The 15,625-nt window shown below is 37.2% G+C and overlaps 2 protein-coding genes across 2 annotated transcripts; both read right to left on the minus strand.

The window, feature by feature from the left end:
• Window positions 1-4,591: 4,591 nt before the first annotated feature.
• Window positions 4,592-5,413, minus strand: LOC121789828. The gene is made up of 2 exons (XM_042188427.1): window positions 4,781-5,413; window positions 4,592-4,654 (listed from the first exon to the last, which is right to left on the minus strand). Exons 1-2 carry the CDS (start codon window positions 5,411-5,413, stop codon window positions 4,592-4,594), a joined length of 696 nt encoding a protein of 231 aa, XP_042044361.1.
• A 4,017-nt stretch (window positions 5,414-9,430) lies between these two features.
• Window positions 9,431-11,335, minus strand: LOC121804673 (SHUGOSHIN 1-like). The gene is made up of 9 exons (XM_042204306.1): window positions 10,869-11,335; window positions 10,728-10,765; window positions 10,535-10,643; window positions 10,424-10,447; window positions 10,257-10,325; window positions 9,980-10,018; window positions 9,793-9,883; window positions 9,638-9,698; window positions 9,431-9,568 (listed from the first exon to the last, which is right to left on the minus strand). Exons 1-9 carry the CDS (start codon window positions 11,034-11,036, stop codon window positions 9,454-9,456), a joined length of 714 nt encoding a protein of 237 aa, XP_042060240.1. The 5' UTR covers window positions 11,037-11,335; the 3' UTR covers window positions 9,431-9,453.
• Between the last annotated feature and the right edge of the window lie 4,290 nt (window positions 11,336-15,625).

Raw genomic sequence — 15,625 nt, forward strand, 5'->3', positions numbered from 1 at the left:
TCCTCCTGCCACATCGTCAGGACAAGTAACTAGACAAGTAATAGGTTAACAATAGGCTAGCCACAATAAACAAAATTATAAAAAATAAATAATTAACAATCACACAAAATACAGAATTAAATTTACGACACAGATACGGGAAAATTCAATAATAATATTTAAATTAAAAAAGTACATTAATTAAAAAAAATCTAACGACGTGCAGTCCTCCACGCCTACAACTCTTCAATTAAATCCTTTTGGAGTCGAATATGAGCATCCACTTGGCGCATGTCGGCATGTGCCGTGAGGCGGCCGACTTCATCGTGAGGTACCCCCTTCGTACGTTGGGGGCGGCCACGCCATGGCTTGGGTCGGCTTCATTAGCATCGTCATTGGCCCAACTAGTCAGTTGTACACCTTCATCTTCGACAATCATGTTGTGCAGGATAATACAGCCGTACATTATATCAGCAATGCAGTCGACATGCCACAAACGCGTTGGACCCCTAATTGCCGCCCATCGAGACTGGAGCACACCAAATGCGCGCTCCACGTCCTTGCGTGCCGACTCCTGCCGTTTCACAAAGTAGGATTTCCTCTCATCTGATGCGCATCTGATCGTCTTCCCAAAGACGGGCCACCTAGGGTATATCTCATCCGCCAAGTAGTAGCCCATATAATGCTGGTTCCCGTTGGCGATAAAACTGATGGTCGGACCGACGCCCTGGCACTGCTCGTTGAAAAGGGGCGACTCGTTGAGGTCGTTGTTCGACCTGGCTACCCCAAAATATGCATGCCAAATCCACAGCCGGTAATCAGCTACGACCTCGAGGATCATCGTGGGATTCTTTCCCTTGTAGTCGGTCGTGTAGAACCCTTTCCAGGCAGCGGGGTAGTTCTTCCACTCCCAATGCATACAATCTATACTGCCCAACATCTTGGGGAACCCATGCTTCTCCCCGTGCATCTGCATCAGATCCTGGCACTCTTCAGGGGTAGGGCTTCGAAGATACTGATCACGGAATATTTCAATGACGCCCTGACAGAAATACTTCAGACAATCCAGGGCAGTCGTCTCACCGATGTGGAGGTACTCGTCCCACATGTCTGTCGCGCCTCCGTAGTCCAACTGCCTGATTGCCGCAGTGCACTTTTGTATAGGTGTGTGGCCAGGTCTGCCAGCCGCATCGTACTTGAACAGGAAATACAAATATCGACGCTCCAAAGTATCAACGATACGCATAAACACTGCCCTACACATCCTAAAACGCCGCCTGAAAAGAGGCGCCCCAAACCGCGGCTCCTCCGCAAAGTAGTCTTCATATAGACGCCGATGTGCAGCTACGTGATCCCGATCAATCACTGCTCGTCGGTGGACAATGGGTGGAGGTCGAGGTACCGCCGGCTGCAAGGCCCTTTGTATCAACCTGTTTATCTCGCGGGACGTATAGGCCTCCAATTCTTCGTTCATTTGCCGTTCGTACTCCTCAGCATCCCCACCACTACCACCACTACTACCACCTGCGTTACTCAATTCACGTTGTTGCTCTTGTACATAAATTAAGATGGATAGAAAACTCGTTAAAACAAGTGGTGCGAATGAAAATGTCGTGCAAATCGCGTATATATAGTGTTTCGAAAAAAAAATTGAGCTGGCCGATCGGGAGCCTGCAATGGCGGCCAGCCGACCGGCGAGCGGATCGGCCAGCGCCCGAAAATCGGCGTCGGATCGCCGATTTTTTCGCCGAAATGGCGCTCGCCGGTTCCAATGGTTCGGCGAGCAGACCGGCTAGCGCCGAGAATCGGCTAGCCTGTCCGCTCGCCGCCATTGGACATGCTCTGATGTATTACATGTATGAAATTTTGGATTATGATTTCATTTATTTTGAGTGTTAATTCCACAATTGTTTAAAGAGGTCACAGTTTCTGCAGTAAAAAACCTAACGTTTTGTTTGTGTATTTTTGTGTGATTGTTAATACCAAATTCATTTCTAGTTGTATGTAGCTTTCACCTGAAATAAATCTCTACGTGATGCAACCATACTATACTTTTTAAAAAATGTTGATTTGGAGATTCAAATTCTGAAGATATATAAGTAATATTTTTTCTTATTTATAATATTGATGTTTAAATATACTAATATTGGTCATAGCATTGTGATCAATTGCTAACTAATTAGCAAGCCAAAATAAGACCAAATTTTAGACTTTAGATTATGAGATCTAATAGTTGAAATAATGTCAAAGTGGATTATATTTTAAATTAAAAAAAACATCATTGGTCATAGGATTGTGATCAATTGCTAACTAATTAGCAAGCCAAAATAAAGACCAAATTTTAGCCTTTAGATGATGAGATCCAATAGTTAAAATAATGTCAAAGTGGATTATATTTTAAATTAAAAAATTATTAAATAACTTAAAAGGTATTTAATGTCAATTCATATATATTGTAGATAAAGTTATCCATTTTCTCTCTCCTCAAAATTATCTTAAAACTTTAAAGTTACGTAACTCTCTCATTTTAAATTATTTTTCGCAAAGAATATATCAAATTACAGGTAATTTCATAAGGATTCTAACAAAATCTCAATTGCATATGTTCCGACAATGATCGAATGATGAAATTTTATATATTTTTATTCAATTTTTGTATATGTTGATAAACAGATTTTATATTAATAAATGCATAAAAAAATTTCAATATAATGCATGTACAATATCAATAAAACTGTGTGGATATTTTCAAGTACTTATGTTGAAATTCTCATGTCACTGTGTTGATATTTGTAATACACTATGTTAATGAAAAAAATCATGAGAATTATTATGTTATAACATATTGACTATTTTACCCTTTTATTGATATTTTATGTACTATTTATTGAAATCCGTGAGCTTTAATCTCATCCACTCATTTAAGATCTTGATGTATAATTAGTCTTAATTGTGGATTGGATACTATATGTATTTTAACATGATTCACTATGTATGGTTGTTAAATACTATGGTGTTATTATAATAGGGTAGTGATAAAATACAAACTCATGTATTGTACAAACTCAAAACTTTTCAACACAGTGTCAACACAACGTCAATACAATGTCAACACAGTGTAAAATTTTAAGATTTTGATGTCAACACAATGTCAACACGGTGCCAACCGTTGACGGTCAACCATTGACACTGTGTTGATATTTTCTATTGCTATTATTTTGTAATTTATTGATATTTTTTAACGGTTCAGATCATAATTTGGAGTTCGTACACAGTTTGTATTTGATTATATTCCTATTATAATATTTTAAATCATTGAATGATTGTAATACGAAAAGATCATATATACCATCTCCTACAATATATCTAAATATACTAATATAAATTTAACACGTAGATAATGTTTACAAAATGAAAAAAATTACTAGTATGTTTTCCTAAAAGAACTAAGATTGAGAATATGAAATGAAATTAGAGTGAAGTGAGATAGTATTATATAGAATTAGAATTTATACACAAAAATTTAATTTCAACACCCTCAACCCCCTGCCCAACCCCACCATACAATGCGCGTCCCAAAGCCGCCAGCCCCTACCCAACCCCACCATAGAATCACGTCCAATTTCTCCTATACGCCACTATGATTTCATATATTTTAAGCTAACTTTTATTTGTTGTGATCGATGGTGCTAATAACCTAGGCTAGTATGTCCTTTTAAGTACTACTACAATTAGGTTATTTTGCATCTAAAAAGTTATAAAGTAGTTGTTAATGTTTGCTTTGATAATGATTGAAATTCAGTTAATAAGACGATTTATCTCCATTTACATAAATATATTTCTGAGTCATCGACGTATATGAAGGATTTGAACCGAGTTCGTTTCACTAAATATTGTACAGTACTTATTTAATAAGGTGACGTTCGGTTGCCATGACTAATATCATGAGACTATCCATCTAGGATTAAGTTGTGGGATTATTTTAGTTGGAGTTGGAGGCTATGACTAATTATCACGAGACTATCCATCTAAGATTAAGTTGAAGGGTTCAATCTTATGAACCAAACATGATACATATTTAATCATGAGATTTAATCTTGTCAATGGTGTTGTATATATAGTGCATCCCGGCCGGCCCTCATGGTGTTGTATAGCAAATAGCATAGAGGTCCAAGATTAATTTCATTTCCAGAGTAATTATGCATAGAAGGGATACATGCACAATGCTTCACTTCAACTTATTACTATATATATCCTGCATGTTGAAGGCATTCAGGGAATTAAAGCATCTCTTGCCTCTTGGACCATGTATACTAGTTTAAATTCTTATATGCTGCTACAATATATCTTGCGAGCGTACAAATTACGCGTGCAATGCAATTTTTTCGAATAAGAATTGCATACAGTTGGTTTTGTATAACAACATTTTAAAAAAGCATAAGTTGAACTAGTGCAATAATAACCATAAATTTGGGAGCCCGTACATAAATAGCTTCTTCATGCACGCATTATTGGAAACAAAACATAAGGTTTACATTCGAGAAAACCCAAAAAGGGAACAAAAAAAAGGAAACAGATGAAGCAGCAGGAGACTCGATCAACATTTCACCAACTAACAGAAGATGGTTGTAAGAACGTTGTTAGTCTCAAACGAAGTCTTCAACAACTTAATAGCCTAACCAACCAACCAACAAACATATATGCTCTTCATTGTTAGATAACGTATATACACAATACAAATACTGAGAAACAAATTACTAATAGTATAGTGTAATAGTATAAGTGAAGGATGAGATGATACCTCGTTCATCCCCAGATCGACAACCTTTTCCTCCAAAGAACCGACCTCCTTCACATTAAACTTATTGAGCATCGTAATGCTGGAGATTGTAGACATTGGCTTGATCTTCAAATCGTCCATCACCATGTAAGTCACGACCCCCTTCACCAAACCGCCCTCTTTCGACGCCACTTCCGTGGCAGGAGGATCCACATAGGCCACACTTATGTTCATAACCCGGGAGCATGAAGGACAAGTGGCACGTGGGTCATCAGAAACATGTTTGTAGCTGCTATTATAACTGTTATTGTTACAACCGCTGCATCTGTAAAAGTTCTTCTGAGTCGTGGGAGCAGCAGGAAGGGCCAGAAGCGGAAGTGTGGAAGTGGAGACGGGCACCACAGGTTTCAGAAAGGCGTCCTTGCTGTGGTTAGGCAGTAAGTAGGTGTCGTTGAGATCTTCTAAGCTTTTGTAGAGGTTAGGAAGAGAGCCTTTCATTCCTTCCGCTCTCAGCAAGCGAATGACGGTGGCAACTGGCAGAGATAGTATGTGGAAGAGGAAATCAACGCAGTCTTTGCTGGCCTCCGCGAACAACACGCGTCTCACTTTGCTGTTGTCTATAAGCAGCTTCATGCTCACTTTGGAATTCGCCATTTATCTTTTTTTCTTTATCTCTTCTTTTGGCTACTCTCCATTTCATTTCATTTATATAGAGGCAAAGTAGTTTGGATGCGTGCAGATGAAAAGCTGAAGCTAGCGATACATATTATGCATGCGTTTCAAAACAGCTCATACAATGATTTTAATGTAAAACACAATAATATTTTTTGTAACTCATGGAGTCATGGTCAATCTGAAATATCGTGGGATCGATGTTACATGTTAATAATAATCACACGATCATACGACAATTAATACAACTTGCACAACTTAGTAGTTCTTCTTTTCCTTGATTCAATCTACTATTTCTTGTTTTGAGACAAATTATTTTACTTCTTTCCATACTTCCCTTTGTTTTATTGTTCTTCGATTCATGCATGCGTATATATTATACAGTACCTATATATAAACCATGGCAAGAAAATCAGCAATTGAAGCTATGTTTGTACTTAAGATTTAACTTGCAGTTTAATTCTTGATTTATAGACACTAAATGATTTTTAAATCTATAGACTATAAATATACAACATACTATATAATAATCCAGAAAGCTATTGAAAGAGCTTTTCCTTTTAAATACTAATAAGTCCAACTGTGAAAACATTGAAGATCTACCGTCAAACTTCATCCTCAACGGTTATATAACTGACAAAAGTTAAATTTATATCATTAATATGGAAAAAAAACCTACAACCACATGCTGTAAGACAATCCTTTACGATCCAGGAATAATTAATCTTTATTAGTGATCACTCTCTCAATTCAGGAAATTTAGTACTAATCATACATTGCACTTAATTCCTTTTTTAATTTTCTTTCCGTTGCTTAACATGCAACATTAGTGAACAGTCGTGAATCATAGAGTAAATATTCATCGATATAATTAACCAGCAGAAAATTATACAGAATTTAATCAACTTGGTTCACACGGGCATACATGTATGCAAAACAAATTAAGTGGAAAATATTAAAGATTTTGCTACTCCAATTTAATGTGATCTGCTCAATTTGATATTGAGAGGTATTTCCTTGTACGACTGAACCTTCTCCACTGCCATACACGATGGTCTGGAGATGGATTGTAACGACCCGCTAAGCCGATATTATTAGAAACAATATTATTAGCTTGATTACTTATATAAGTAACTTTTATGCGATTAAATCCGAGCCACGATAAATTGTCGTTGTTGTTTTAATGTTAGACAAGTGAATAGAAAATATAGATATATTACACCTATAAGAATGTAATAATTTTAAATAAATAAATAAGATCCCAAAAATCAAATTTTAATAATATCGGATACATCCGATAAAAGTCCAACAAACTTTAATTTTATACATCATACGAAAAATCGGGTACTTCAACGCGGACAGCCACGAACTTGAGCCGATTGTACCTACACCAAATTAAATGATTAAGTAAGCAAATACCAATAAAAAAAATTAATTAATTAATATATATATATATATATATATATATATATATATATATATATATATATATATATATTTTAGCTTATCCGAGAAGGACTTTGTCATGACAATGCATTTAATGCTACTTGATGAGTAGTAGAAATAATAAATGCAGCATTTATGAAGGCATTAATGAAGTATGGAAAAAAATCCTCATCCTCTGACACATATGGTGAACATTCTCTCCAAGAATAATTGCAGGTTACGTTTGCCATCTTTTATAGATCAGTATATTTACTCACTTTCCTTCACCATAAAACATCACCATCATATATCCTAATCACCCCTTCACAAACCCCACATAATTCCTTCACACACCCCACATACTATTTCCTCTGCCCACTCAAATTCCATATCGGACAGAGTCTAAGGAGGAAGATTTGCACACACTTGTAGAATCAAGTCCCCAATCCAACACCACCTCGCCCCCACATAAAAAGGTAACCCCAAATCTTCTTTCATTTTTATGCATATACATCAGATTATAGTAGGAATGAAAATGGAAACATGCTAGGTAACCACTATTTCCACATATTACATCAGGGACTCCAAAATTCACCCAACACTTATAAGTAGCATGCCAAAACCAAATTCTTTCCCCAAACTTTTGAATGATAGAAATAACATAGGGTAGCTAGAAATACTTATCTTAGGAGACGAATCAGCCGGATTCAGGCAGCAAGCCCGGCAGCCCGGAGACGACGAGGGCAGCCCCACACTCTTATGACTTTCTATAAGTTCAAAATCTTGCCACATCTACAAAGCTAAAACACAAAACATAAATAAAAGACAAAATCTTTATAGAAAGTAAAATAAAATAAAAACAAAAGAGAAGAAATTTAACATTACCTTCCGGGAGTTTCTCGGTGACGACGGCGGTGCGGTGAACCGAGAGAGAGACCGACCGAGGGAGAGAGAGACCGCTGCTGCTACGGCCGGTCTCCGGGAAGAGGACGGGGAAGCCGTCGCCTGTGCATGCACAGTGGCGGCGGCGGTGAATCTGGAGAGAAAGAGGGGGGCGGCGGCGGCGTGAGGAAGATGGAAGAGGGAAAGAGGGAGAGAAGAGAGGGAGAGAGGGCCGCCGCCGGAGCGACGACGCTGGCGGGGTGGCGGATCGGCGGCGTCGAGAGGGAGGAGAGAAAGAGGCGGTGCATTTTTGTGAAATGATGGAGAAGATGATGACTTAGTGTTATGTAGGGTTAGTTTTTTTCCTTTGGGCTAGAGTTTTTAGGGATTGGGCTGCATGTATTGGGCTAAGAAGATGAGAGAATTAGAAAATAATAATGTGAGGCCCATTCCGAATTTAATTATTTTGGACCTAAGAATAAAATGGTTAAGGAAGCTAAAATAAATAGTTGTGGCCCAAATTGTTTTATTTATTTAGGAATAGTTAGTAAAGTATAGAATACCAATTTTGGTTGGAACCTAACTAGCAAACAAAGTAGTAGTAAATAATGCAAGATTTGGAAATTTTCTAATAATAATAATAATAATAATAATAATAATAATAATAATAATAATAATAACTTTAATAATAAAGTTAAACCTCAAGATTGTATTTCTCATTTAATTAGATTAGTTTAGAACTAAATTAGGGAAACTAAACGATCAAGGTGAGCTTTCCTATACTAAAAATATAAATCGTATTTTATGAAAACACGAACACATGTTCGTGATTCTTAAAGATGTTGTCTTGCCATAAATGTTTTTTTATGATGCCTATCTGTTTGGCTAAGGCCAAAGGAATTATGAATGATGATATAAGTCGAATTCGGGTCCCAGTGAGGGTGGTGTCCCCGCTCGGACTAGTGTACACAAGCTACCTCTGACATGTTGGGCAGAGCAGGTGACCGAGGAAGGTGTCCACCTTCCCGGCACAAGAATACCTCTGACATGATGGGCAGAGAAGGTGACCGTGCGAGAACACCATCTCGACGGCACAATGTGATCAGATATGGCTAAGTACCGGAAAAAGGGGTTGCAACCCAATGTGATATTTTTAGTAAGCTCGGGTCTTTTCAACAACACCCCCGAGTGTTACTGTGATGATGGCTTGACAATATTTTCAAATGTATATGTGTAATTTTCGGCAATGTGTTCACTGAGTACTTTTTGTACTCAGCCCTGCATATATTTCTAAATGTGCAGGTTGAGCAGCGAAGTGGTGGGGGAAGTTCTAATGAGACACAACATTTAATTCAGTCAGATTGTGACTCTCGGAGGTTCATGTCTTCATACATGGAACCGCGTTCATTTGCTTCCGTTGTGCATCTTAAAAGACTCAGGTCTATTTTGTTCAAAACTCTGATTTTATTTCGAGCTATTTCCATTTGTTTCGAGCTATGGTCAATTTGTGTTTTCCCCTTTCTTCCCCGCTTCTTTAATCCTCCCCTAGTCGCGATCAACCGTGTTTTCTATCCTTAGAAAATGCTAAATAATTACTCGAGTCTTCATGATCGAGTATCTTTCTTCTATGTATCAGCACTTAATTAGTCATGTCTCGCAACCAATGTTTGATTTTATTTTCCCTTATTTCTTTCCCGCTTCTTATACTCCCGCCCCTAGTCGCGATCAACCGTGTTTTCTATCCTTAGAAAATGCGGTCGTGACATGGATGTTCTCCGCCCTTCAATGTTGTCCAACATACCACCACCAGATTCTCTTCTCACACAATGCCTACGGTAATGAAATATGTCAGCAAACATACATCATTCTATAGCCAAAAATGAACACTGAGTTGGAAACCTTTTGCTTAGTACTGTCTCCATTTCAGCATACTGCTGAGATATCGTCGAGCTGCCCAGAGCTGCAGTATATTGACAAAATGCCAGGTATCATTAGGTAACAATCTCTAAGGGTTCATAAGATTCAAAAGCTGAATTGTATTTTCTAGATTTTACATGCACTTCTGGAGAGACGGCGCCTCCTGTTGGCAGCGCGAGGCTTAGTATCATCATTCATTTCCAAACCCTCTGTTACCTCCACTGCTTCCTTCACACCAATAGAGAGACATTCAATAGCTATTAACCTTAAATAGGAATTATAGATATTTGAACAATCAATTTACAGCCCTGCCTGCAATAATACCTGAACAACTTGTTTTTTTACAATCACTTCCTCTTTCCCCTAGAAAAGTCACCACCAACGTTAGTAAGCTAGACAAAGGTAAACATGAACTCTCAATTGATATGATCGCCTTTCTAAGTCTATTCCGTGACATTCACTTGGAAAAAATGCGATGATTAGATTTGTTCCTCGTGTTGACAAACACACAACAATCAGAACTGAACCCCATCAACAGCTAATGGTTCAGTAGTCTAGATTTAAGCAAATTGAGTTGAACATAGACTACAAATAAGCGTACCTTGAGTTGCAATATCTTTGTTTTGAGAAGTGTGTCTTTGCAGGCTACTTCGTGTTGTAATGCTTTCAACTGTGAATTGAAGGATCAGCAATACAAGAGACATGGATATGCTATACCATTAAAGATCAAATCTTCATATTTAAATAAGCATCTCCATAAAAGCTTACCCTTTGTTTGCCCAAATTAACTTCCTGCACAAGGTAAAATTAACCGAGCTGTAAATATGCTGCATCATCCAGTAGAATTTGGATAAAAGAATTTGGGAGGGAAAAACTAACCGCTAGCATATGACTATTTGTTTGAGCAAGAATCCAGTTTTGCAGCTGCATTTTCTGAAGACATGTTTTCAAATTTTGGACCTCACTTCCACTCAATTCTATAACTTTGCTGTTTGAAAATTCGCAATTTATAACTATAATCCTTATAAACACATAAAATCAAAGCATGTTCTTCGTTAGGAAATATACCTACTTCTTTTCTTGAATGAGCTTCATCAAGGCCATCTTTTTCTGTAACAGAGATAATAAAGTGCATAACCACAAGTCAGTAAGAAAAGGTGGATGAATTATGATTAAACAACAGAAAACCAATTAAGAAACAGAAAACATATACCTTAACAAGATAGTCAATGTGTTCCTTAGTGGAAGCATTATCAGATTCAAAATGTTTTTCAGGAAATGCTGGCGATTTAGGCTGAGGCAAAGAATTAGTAATATCAGAGAGCCTTCTTCTCACCATGCTTCCGAATGAAGATCTTTTTGCCATTTTATCCCCTTTCATCTAATTGAGATCAAATTATACACCGATTTTCAATAAACACAGAGGGCTTTTTCAAGAAAAGAAGTTGAAACTGAAGCTCAAGAACTTAGTTCAGACAGCTACATCAAGTCAAGGGGAAGTCCCAGATCAGTTGGACAAACTAGAATTTAAGTAGAAACAAAAGGTTTTCAAGAAATGAGTGGAAACGTAAAACAGAAAATTGGTTATGAATCGATACCAATCGGGGTTTTGGTTAAATTTTCCGAATTGAGACAAGAAATCCGCCAACTCTCAGGATGAAATAGTAAACTAGACACGAACTGAATTCGTGGGCCACGAAAAAGAATGAAAATGTTCAGAAAGGAAAAGGAAGAAAAAAGAAGAAAAAAGTAAAAGATTAAACTGAAAAAGAATATGTTCAAATTTCTTTAGGTTCCAACGGATTTCCGAACCTTGGCTTCGCCCAATCTTTTCGGGGAATAACGGTGTCTGAACCTAATTTTCAATAGGCTCGAGATGTGTGTTTGGCACAAACTCATTGGGCAGATTTTATTTTTTATCAACCTTTTTCATCGCAATTAATTTTTTCTCAGAAATACTATATTACAATGAGTGTAACAGCCCTTTGCTGTGCATTCCACCAAAATTACTATTAAAAAAATATAATTTAAAATTAAAATAGAAATTTAGTTATGAAATCCAATTTTTTCCCGAGCTCCTCAGACCTCAAACATCCTGTTACAGCAGGCGCCCTCAACCTCGGATAATGATGAATGATCTGTAAAATGGTCAACTTGTACGTTTGAAACAACATCACTTCCCCAACAAATTTCATACTCGGGTCCATTGACAATCATCGGATAACAAGTTGATTTATCCAGTCCGTAACGACTCGTTGTTTTTACGGCTTTGATGTCAAACCGAACTGCAAAAATACGCCAAACCTCGTCGGTTGCCAGATCCGTAATTTACAGCTGATCTTATCTTTTGAAATTGGCCAAAGCTTTCTCTACTTTCAGTTATATATATTCTTCCAGGTTCGTGTGGTATGAGTATGACCAGGTAGATAAATGAGGAGTACTTATTTGTTACTATGTATTGTTTGGTAACATTATCGAGGGTACAAGCAGTGGCGGATCCAGGGGGCAGGTGGGGGCGGTCGCCCCTACCCGACCGTCCGGAGAGCCTAAATTTTCCATTGAATCAAGCCGAAAATAGCATATCTGCACCCTCCGTAGAGTGTAGAAATATTTTTGTTTTCAATAAATGTCATATAAAATGTAGTAGTCCAATGGTTTGGTTGTTGGATTTTTAATTAAGATGTCTAGGGTTCAATTCTCAACAAAAACATATTTTTTTTCATTTTTTATTTTATCCATTCATATTTCTTCTTATTATCAAAATAATATCTTTAAATACTTTATGTAATCTAAACTTTTACTAAGTTGCATATATTATGTTATATTTATTCTTTAGTTAAAATTATTTTTAATCTTGTGTTTAAGTCTTTTTTATCCTATAGTACTTATAATTTGATCCATGCATCTTAATTATTCTCTATGTAACAAAATAAACATTTTAAATATTTTTGAAATATAAATATTTAGTGCTCTACTTATATCACTTTTGTATATAATATTTACAGTGATTTAAAATGTACATATATTTACAATAATTTTATATTTTAAAATGAATAATACATATTTGCAAGCTAAAGCATGTTTATATTTATATATTTTTTTATTTTAAAATGAATAATACATATTTGCAAGCTGAAGCATGTTTATATTTTATTAATGAAGCTAGTGCTACTTAAATATTAATATAATATTTATTTATTTATTTTATTATTAAAAATAATATTAAATTAAATATTTAATATTTAAATATAAGTTCCACCCCGCCATTTTCGAGTCCTGGATCCGCCCTGGGTACAAGTAAACATATGCTAAGAAGACACGAGCGAGAAGAAAACAAACTTAAGTTATGGCTGTTTCACCAATCCTTTGAACTGGTACACTGGAGAACACAAAATCTGTTCCCTATCTGCTGAACACAGTGAAACAATGAAACACAGATGGGCTTAGAACTTAATCATACAGAAACGCCAAAGTGTGATGTTCATGAAGAAAGGGAGAGCATTAAAAAGTGAAAAACAACATGTGAATGACTTGACAAATCACGTGCCAAATAATGTTAAACTATTCCTACTTGTTTGTATATAATTCACGCATCTCCACCAAACGATGATAATATATTGCATCTTCCTTTTCAATGCGAAAAGAATTAATTGGACTTACAGAGATCATATTAAAATCCATTACAATTGACAACAGAAGAGATAAACCACATTCTTGCTTCTGCTATTACATTAAAACAATCACCTAAACTTGAAACTGTACATTGATTTAGTGATTGGTGGACACATCCAATTGAGTAGTAGTCGTAGTCTCTGTTTCGGCTCTAAACTTCTTGTAAATATATCTCCCTGTTAAACTCCCTCGTCCTCGCCACTAAAATAAGAGACGACACAGCTCCGAAAAAGGTCACCAAAGCCAGAATCACAAACGCCGACCGATAGCATCTTGCGCCGATGCAGATGAGCTCCTTGGTCGCCGATCTGCTCAACCCTTTCTTCCCCAGCTCCCTCAACGCCTCTCTGTCGTAGAGCGGCCCGGTCACCTTCACGTTCAGCACGTACGACCCCAGCGGGCTCGCCAGCTGCCCGCAGTTGAACAATGTGGAGTAGTATTTGAGGCCGAACAGCTCTGAGATTATGGCGAAGAGCAACGGCAGCTGAGCCCCGAACGAGAACCCGATTATCACCGACGCCGCATAGACCGATCCCGGAAACGGGAAGGCGATGAGGAGGAGGCCGATGCAGGATAACAACAGGACTAATGTCATCATTAGCATCCGAGGGAACTTGTATTTGGTGAGAAGACTCTCCGAGACGAATCCTGCGAAGATTCTCCCGAAGTAATTCCATATGCTGAGAAGTGAGACTAATGTGTTGATCGTCTTCTGCGGGTAGCCCAGCGATTCCCCGATCTAGCCGAGGTTGTTCACGGCGGTTAAGCTTGTACCTAAACCGCAGAAGGTTGCAACAAACAGGACAATCATGTCGGTGCTCAAGAGGGCTTGGAGTCTTGTGTAGTCCTCCCCTCTCTCCTACACTCCCCTCTCTCGGGTGAAAGGAATTCTTAGTATTCATATATAATGAGCGCAGCGGAATTAGCATACAAGAATAACAGATCTAGATTCATAATCATATTGCAAGTTGAGCATGTAAAACACAATGAAATTAAATCTTATTTCTTGTGTCGTTTTCTTCCATTGATTGTTCATGCAAGATGAATCCACAACTATCTAGGCCCACGTGTATTCTGATCCGATACAGGAACAATTCCTCGGTACAATCGTTCTATATAGAAAGCTAGGAAATCTATTGCTGGTCAAGTAATATATAGAATTTGAGTGTTCTCTCGAAATTCTAATCGAGGAGTGAATCTCATTCTTGGCTCAACTACCATTTTCATTTATCTTATGATATACCCAACACAGGTCCGTGTCTCAATAAGAAGGCAAAGCGTTGGACAAGATCAAAGCCCATCACTCAACAAATAAAATGTGTAATGGCCTTAGATCCAAAGACTATTACATACATGCACTAATAAACTGTAAACACTTAACAAAACAGTTTAATAGTAGGGTATACCAATACTCTCCAAAGTACACCATGTGTCCATCACGAGTATCTAATATCTCATACTTGTGAGAACAACTACATTATGGAAGAATGTGATGCAAACCCCATGCTAACCTATAACACATCAATAATATTTCATTCTTGATGATCATTGGTTAAGTCTATTTTAGAATTATACTATATCATTAATGTCTCACACCATTAACGACAATCATAATTCAAGGGAACAAATATTTAGAATAAAAACAAACATTTAAAACAATTATTCCAATAAGTGCACAAAACTCATAGAAAAATAAAATTTTCATAGAATGTGATCAAGTAATAATGTCTCAATACAAAATGTTTCTAAGACATATAAAACTTTAACTCCCACTGATTTAAAGCCATTTATCAACATGCTTGACACCTAAGCTCTTGAAGTGCTTGTTGTGTTTTGCTATACACAATGGTTTGGTGAAAGGATCAACCAAATTATCATCAGTGGGTACTCTTTCTAATTTTATGTCGTCTCTTTCAATTATTTCTCTAATCAGATGATATCTTCTAGGAACATGCTTGTTCATGTTCATAGATCTGCGTTCTTTTGCTTGCGCAACAGCACCAGTATTGTCACAGTACAAAGGTATTGCACTGTTGGCACTCGAAACAACACTCAGTTCTTTAACGAACTCTAACAAAGCAACAACTTCTTTGGCAGCTTCAGATGCAGCAATATACTCAGCTTCGGTGGTGGAATCGACACTTGTACCTTGTTTGGAACTATTCCAACTCACTGCTCCACCATTGAGGATAAAAACATATCCAGACTGAGACTTATAGTCGTCATGGTCTGTTTGGAAACTAGCATCAGTATACCCAGTAAATGATAACTCTGGTTGTCCACCATAGATTAAGAAAT

The sequence above is a fragment of the Salvia splendens genome, chromosome 1 (assembly GCF_004379255.2).
Source record: "Salvia splendens isolate huo1 chromosome 1, SspV2, whole genome shotgun sequence".
Taxonomy (NCBI): Eukaryota; Viridiplantae; Streptophyta; class Magnoliopsida; order Lamiales; family Lamiaceae; genus Salvia; species Salvia splendens.

Bases quoted from the DNA above. Each gene is read 5' to 3' on its own strand.
- LOC121789828 (XM_042188427.1), bottom strand. From the start codon at position 5,413: ATGGCGAATTCCAAAGTGAGCATGAAGCTGCTTATAGACAACAGCAAA. The intron at 4,655-4,780 runs GTATCATCTCAT...TTGGTTGGTTAG, and splicing joins TCGATCTGGGGATGAACGAG to GCTATTAAGTTGTTGAAGAC.
- LOC121804673 (XM_042204306.1), bottom strand. From the start codon at position 11,036: ATGAAAGGGGATAAAATGGCAAAAAGATCTTCATTCGGAAGCATGGTG. The intron at 10,019-10,256 runs GTACGCTTATTT...TGACTTTTCTAG, and splicing joins CAAAGATATTGCAACTCAAG to GGGAAAGAGGAAGTGATTGT. The intron at 9,884-9,979 runs GTATTATTGCAG...ATTGGTGTGAAG, and splicing joins TAAAAAAACAAGTTGTTCAG to GAAGCAGTGGAGGTAACAGA.